The sequence below is a fragment of the Eimeria maxima genome, genomic scaffold (genome assembly GCF_000499605.1).
Source record: "Eimeria maxima Weybridge genomic scaffold, Emw_scaff1666, whole genome shotgun sequence".
In the NCBI taxonomy this organism is placed as follows: domain Eukaryota; phylum Apicomplexa; class Conoidasida; order Eucoccidiorida; family Eimeriidae; genus Eimeria; species Eimeria maxima.
The window spans coordinates 1-6,709 of NW_013564585.1; the positions used below are offsets into that span (position 1 = coordinate 1).

General features: G+C 49.4%; 2 protein-coding genes across 2 annotated transcripts; one reads left to right on the forward strand and one right to left on the reverse strand.

Annotated features, from left to right (window-relative positions):
* Window positions 1-1,044: 1,044 nt before the first annotated feature.
* On the forward strand, window positions 1,045-2,340 carry EMWEY_00054640 (hypothetical protein, conserved; the record flags this gene model as incomplete). Its single annotated transcript, XM_013480144.1, has 3 exons — window positions 1,045-1,601; window positions 1,899-2,063; window positions 2,179-2,340. Coding segments are annotated over 3 exons (884 nt in total), but the record flags the coding sequence as incomplete, so codon positions are not given.
* Window positions 2,341-4,050: 1,710 nt separating this feature from the next.
* EMWEY_00054650 (dihydrolipoamide acyltransferase, putative) lies at window positions 4,051-5,446 on the reverse strand (the record flags this gene model as incomplete). Its single annotated transcript, XM_013480145.1, has 2 exons — window positions 4,051-4,261; window positions 4,401-5,446. 2 exons carry the CDS (start codon window positions 5,444-5,446, stop codon window positions 4,051-4,053), a joined length of 1,257 nt encoding a protein of 418 aa, XP_013335599.1.
* Window positions 5,447-6,709: the final 1,263 nt, after the last annotated feature.

Genomic DNA, 6,709 nt, shown 5'->3' on the forward strand with positions numbered 1-6,709 from the left:
GGGAGGGCGGGGGTGGGGGGGGTCGGAGGTTTGGTTTTCTCAAGGTTATCTTTGCTGTACGGAAAGCAGACACGAGCTGGCGCTAGTTTCGGAATAAACACCTTTAGGAACAACATTGTTCCCGTTTCAAATAAATGAACAATTAAATAGCAACAAGGAAAATTTATTTGCGCACAGATAATTTTGCTGCGTAGAGTAGGAGATGTGGATCCGCACACAAGCATAGGAGTTTAAGGAACTTTAGTATTTTTCTGCAGGAGTCATTTATGGTCGGCCATAGGGTGAAATCGTGAATGTTATTATACTCACTATATTCCTGTATTGCTTTGAAATTCAGTTAATTCAACTCCACTGGCAGGGGAGGTGTGTTATTTTGTTTGCTTGACGGTGGTGTGTGGTAAGAGAACCCGATGGTTCTGTCGATTCGTTTGACACTGTTCTTGTTTGTCTTTTTTTCTGTTGAATTTGGGCTCAAAACGCATTTAAAAGCATTATTTACCTTTGTTCTGCTTCAACAACCTGACATAATATGGAAAAATTGGCATTTTACTTCTCGACAGCCTGAAATTCCACGACGCGTGTCGACCGAAGGCAGTAGGGCACCGCTAGCTCGGCCCCACACAACCTGCTTGATTTTTCCCTTTCTTTTGCTAATTGCTGGCGACATTTGAGTAATTGAGCTTTGGTTTGTTTTTTTCCTCCAATAAAAGACGTTTTCCCGCAGTGGAGGCCCTCATCTCTCTCTGCTTTCACTCCTGAACCGGCGCCAACGCTGACCTCGAGGGCCCCGAAGGTACCGAAACCGGAGGCGGCTTGTGCACTAGCACTTCCTTTCTTCGTGATTTCACTGTTTGAAAATGTCAAAGGGGGGGAGTATCACAGAAGAAAACCCCAAGGCCCCCACCGCGACCACCCTGTGGTGCTGCCCTTGCCTCGCCGACGCCTGTTGCTGCTGCAGATGCTGCTACAACTGCTGTCAGAAAGGGGCCCCGTGTCCCTTCTTTTACTTTTGCTTTCCGTGCTGCTGCTGCTGCTGCCGCCCAGGTGGGGCAATAAAGGGGGTTGACGAAGAAGAGACGGTTGTGCCTCAGGAAGAGGTGGTTGGAGCCTCTGCTGAAACAGGAATTGAAGGTGAAAAGGCGGAGGATAAAGAGGGAGAGGAAGCGGCAGCACCAGAAGAAGAAGCGTCTGCTGCCGAACCCCCTCCGGCTGCTACAGCAAAAGCAGGGACGCGAGAGGAGACCCCAGCACTCCTCAAACCTAAGCCCAAAGCAAAGCCCCGCCGTGCAGTCAGTCCGGCAGCAAAGAGGGCCCCAAAGAGCACTCCTGCTTTCTTCACAGGAAAGGCAGCTGGGCTTCCTCCTCCTCCTAAGGAGTCATGTGTGGGCCCCCCTCCTGCAGTGCCCGAGCCTGGGGCCCCAGTAGGCCTCGGTGCTTACCTGGTGTACACAGAAGAAGAAGGGGGAAGGCTGAAGGGCCAGTGGAGCAAATCACCCCTTATAGGAGCGGGTGTTCTCGCCTACCTCCGTCCTGGAAAAGAAATAGCTGACTACAAGTTCGAAAAAAAATCCGCCATTGAAATCTACGCAACTGACTGCGAGGTGAACAGACACTCTAATGCACAGACACCCAAGCACACGACCTTCTTCTGGCCATAAAGGGCTCTTAGCAGCCCCTAAACGATCTCCGAGAGGTCTTAAAACTATTTTTAGGGGAGCCCTCTAGAAAGTCTATTAAGGACCGCAGCGGCTCCGTGTTGTTGAGTTGCTGCAGCGGCGCCTATGCCGCTGGATCTGAAGGGAAATGAAGGGGCAAAATGCACCGGTTGAAAGCAGGAAGTGAGGTAGAACAATATATACAGAAGGTGATTTGCGCTACCTGTTTGTGTACATCTGCAGACCTGCATGGCCAGTGAGTTTCCTGCAGACAGAGAGAAGTTCTACGAGGGATGGGCGGCTTTTTACAAGCTGCTTTCTGCGCATGGCGGAAGCATCGTGCTGCTACCAGCAGCAGCAGCAGAACCTCCCCCAAAAGTGAAAGTTGTGCTGTTCAATAAGGGCAAGGTGAGAATAAAATGCGTGTCAGTTGCAGTGTACGTAGATATATCACAGTTGATCGTGCTTGCTGCTTCTGCCATGCAACTGCTGTCGTACTGCACTGCGTGCGCTGTACCCACAGCTCAGCATTGTGGAAGTTGGGCAAGAAGTGAGTGCTGCTTCATTCGAAAGTTTGGCAATTGTTCCCGCCAACGCCACGAAGTTCGATGCCAAGGAAATGAACCACTCCGACTTCGCTACACTTGCAAAGTCTCAAGGCGCATATGTCAGCATCACCAAGTAAACAAAGAGAAAAGAAAAAGGATAAATGTATTACAGCAATTTATACACATAAGTATATTTATAGCATTTAGGTACAACGGATTGAGACGAACTACTATTAACGATACTACTAACAGTACCGTTAATTGCTCCCGTCCTTGTTGAGTTTTCCGGCGCATACAAATCAAGCATGTTCCTTTGTGCTTAGCCTTCTGTTGTACACACAAATAACATGTTTACTTCGTCTAGATGCCGGTTGTATACGCAAATAGCATCGTCATTTTGTTCTTAGCTTTCCGTTGTATACGCCAATACCGCAATTCTATTATGCTGAGGTTCCCGTTGTACACACGGTTGACATGTTTCTTTTGTTTTTTTTTTGAATCGAAGTCAAATTACAAAGACGACCAACGGCCTTTTTCGCTCATCGCACTCAGGCAGCTAGAGGGAAAAATGGACTTCAGCAAACCTCCAGAGACAACGTTTGTCCATTGTGTGCTTGCTCTCAATAGAAAGCAACAAATACTCACAGCCCAACAGAAAAAAAAGTGCTTAACTTAACTCCTCATATTGTCAGAAGTGCTATGGGATACAGAGGTACACTAACATAGGTGGTGACGCACACCGCCACCACCCATGTTCCTGTACCTCTGTGTCCCATAGATGGTATCCAAAGAAGCAAATACGAGTAGTACAACAAGGCAAGTGCAACAGATGTAGCCAATGCTAACGAACGCTACGTGGTAACGGAAACGCCACAAGGCAAGGACACTGCGGCAGAGTTCTGTTTCCGGTGTAGGTACAACCGGTTGAGGCTGGAGGGCAGGTATATGTCCGCCTTTGCAAGAGCACATAGGATGCCCTTGCCCCTCATGTGCTGCAGTGCACGCAAATTCAACAACAGCCTCATGTTAATCTGTTAGATCAGCTAGCTTTGATGCAGCAATTGCATGCAATGACGCATGCACTGAGGCGCGGTGAGGTATGGCCTTGCGAGCTGTTTGCCTCAGAAGATACCACACCAGCAGGTTGTAGTAGCAGCAGTCCGCCCGTCGCTAAATCAGACGTGCTACAACAACAGGCACAAGACAATATGACAGGGAGCAGGATTAGGACCGCCGAAAATAGGGCAAGCAGCAACAGGAGGAGGTGCAGCCGAGGCGGCGGTTGCAGCAGACGTGAAAGCGGTCGCTCTTTGTCTTCTGGTGTTCGTACTGCTGCAGCCGAAGCAGTGGTAACAGATGCCGCGGATCCGGAACACTACACAGAACTTACAGCGCCTAGATCGAGCGGGATACCGAGAAGAAGGCAGCAGCACCAGACTACTGCAGACGTGCATAGAGACTGTACTCGCCCTCTAGATAGTGAAAAGCGGGACCTGGTGCAGGCAGCCTACCGCCAGATACTGTCTTCATGTACCGCAGTTGCAACATAGTGAACCGTACGCTGCTTGCGTTTAATAGTACGCCGCATGGAGATGGATTCCGGTTGAGGCGTATTAACACTTGTTCATCTTTCATGTATACGCCTTCGTGCAGATGGTCCAACTAAAACCGTGCTACCATCGCCTTTCCTGTAGCTTAGCACCCCCACTACCAACCTCCAACCTACACCTAGCGCCAGCAATGCTCCGTTGGACTGCCATATTTCACATGCTACCGCTGCTGCTCCTCCTTTCCGGTTGCTGCGACTCTGCATCTGCCGTTGCCAAGGCCGAGCTTGCTGCGACGGTTCACGAGGGGGGCCCCTTTTTGGTTCCTTTGGCGCTTGCAGCAGCCACAGCAGCAGGTTCTGGGTTTCGCGGGCTAAAGCAAAGAGATACAGTCCAAGCACGCACTGCGTTGTCTGCATTTGCTAGGCCCCCTTCATTTATCACCTGCACCTCCTCTGCGCTGAGCTTTGGCCGCTGCAGACAGGGTGGCAGGTCTTCCATTGCGGCGTACCTGCACCCCAACAAAACACGGAATAGTCAAGGTCCACAAGGTCCACAAACCCTCACAACCTAAATCCTAAACCCACCTGGTACAGACACCCAAACATATACGCAAGCGTGCACACACATTTGCGTTCGCAACAGCTCACCTAATGACTGTCACATGTGAGTCTACTGCAGTTGAGGGTGCATGCTGAATGCAGCTGCTGCTACTGGCTTCCCCTTGAGGCTTCCGCTGCTGCTGCTGTTGCAGGAGCAGGTGCTGCTGTGCCTGCTGCGGTTGTGGCTGCGATTGCTTCGGATGCGGAAGGAGACCGAGGCGCTCCAGTCTGTTGCGAACACTCCTAAAGAGAATGGTGGGGGTACGCCGCTGCAGAGTGGGGGCCTCAGCAGCCGCATCGCCTGCGCCTGCTTGTGGCGCTTGTACAGGTGCTACTGCAACTCCCGGAGCAGCAGCAGTAGTACCATCTGCATCAGCAGCAGCAGCTTCTCCAGGGGACAAAGGCTCAATCAAGGCGAGCTCTCCGCCCACCAGAACGTTATTGCCTACGGCGGCTGTTATATTCACGACTTTGCCTGCAACTTTTGCCGTTATTTCGACTGAAACCTTGTCTGTTTCCAGCAAGCACAACACGTCCTCTGCATTCACCACAGAACCCTCTCCTACCAGCCACTTCGAAACAGTACCTTCAGTTATGGAATCCCCCAAAGAAGGCACGCGAACTACATGGTTCCCGCCACCGCTGCTGATGCTACTGTGACCGCGGATGCTTCCCTTGATGCTGTGTCTAATGATGTTGCTTCTGCTATCAGTCCCCTTGCTGCTTCTTCTGCTGCCTAAGTTGCTGGTGCTGTGATTGTCCCTAGTTCCGTTGGGTGCTGCATCCAACTGCCGCCAGCAGCCTGGTCGGCCATGGAATGCATCAACAAGTTGGGGTTTGGCGCGGCATTGAGGAGCCCGGATTGGCCCCTGGCTTTGTGTTGCTTGCAGACGGAAACGCACGTAGCTGCAGGGTATTAAGAAAGTACAGCTGAAGCTGCTGCCGACGCCGCAGCTGAAGCTGGTCGTGTTGTAGCCGAATCTGCAGCTGCTGCAGCCGTTTATGCTGAAAGAGGGCCCTAAGAAGGCAGCGAAATACGCTGTGCCTCTACAGGGCCTATCTGCGCGGCTGATGCCGCGCCAGAGGCCAGCCATAAGCTACAGGACAAAGCCCCAATCTGGGAGAAGCCACATGCACGCATGCATGCGTTATATTTTTGCGTTTGTGCTTGTGTCTATGTATGTACTCGTTTTTGATTCCGTTGTGGCTGTAGACACTGCTGCCGCAGCTACCGTCGGGGAAGAAAAATCCGACTTTACGGATATTCAAGAAAAAAGTGAATGGAAGCCCAGGGTTTAGCGTTTAGATTTTAGGGTTGAGGTAACAATGGACAGCAAATCCGTTGCGGATGCTGGTGTTGTCGCTGGCCCTGGTTATCTGGAGCGAGCAGCTGATTTGTTCCCTCCTCTATTTCCAATTGAAAATATTTGAACGTGAGACGTCTATCTATAAAGAGCTTTTTTGTTGCACTCTTGTCCCCCCCTCAGAACAACTGCCTCGCAAGCCCCATGATGCAGCAACTCAATATTACCAGCGTATATCTTTACAGTTTTGGGCTCACCCATACTATTTAAACCATTGTTATCATCATATGGTAATTAGCTGCTATTAAAAAATCCACTAATGCTACCAATATATCTTGTATTGCTACCTAACAGCCTCTGATTGCAGCTAATGCGTCACATCTCGCTAGTGATAACTCATCTGCAGTTAATCAAATACATCATGGATTTCAACTGCAAGTAGTTATTTTTGTTACTGTTACAAATCATTTTTCTGTAGGTATGATGAAGCCTCTATATTTACTCCAGTAGCCAGTTCATGAGTACTCTCCAGTTGAGTCACTTGGCTGTCGCTGCACATGAACAATTATAGTAGCAATCCACGGCTACTAATCAACCGTTTGAAATAATAAATCCCTTGTCACAACACAAGTAAATCTCTCTAGACGTTGATTCCTGGGAATAAGCCCTTCTGGATGTATTTCACTCCACCAAATCAAAGCACTGGCAGCACGAACAGCTCACAGCCACCCAATAGGGCACTGGTTACCCTTTGCACACGTACTTACACAAAAATATATATTCCTATACATCATACGGTTAAACAGATGCACGCCTACAGACACGATTGTGCATTAACCAGAAACAATTTACCACTAAGTCCACGGGACTACACAAAATAGATAATACAATTCACATCACCAAAAAGGCTACGAACTACAGTGTCGTCTAGTACTGATTACACGGCAAAGCAGGATAACGAATGCGATGATGGCAGTAGCATGAGGAAATTGGTATATTCCCTCACAAACAGAAGAGAACGTATATATATATATATATATATATATATATATA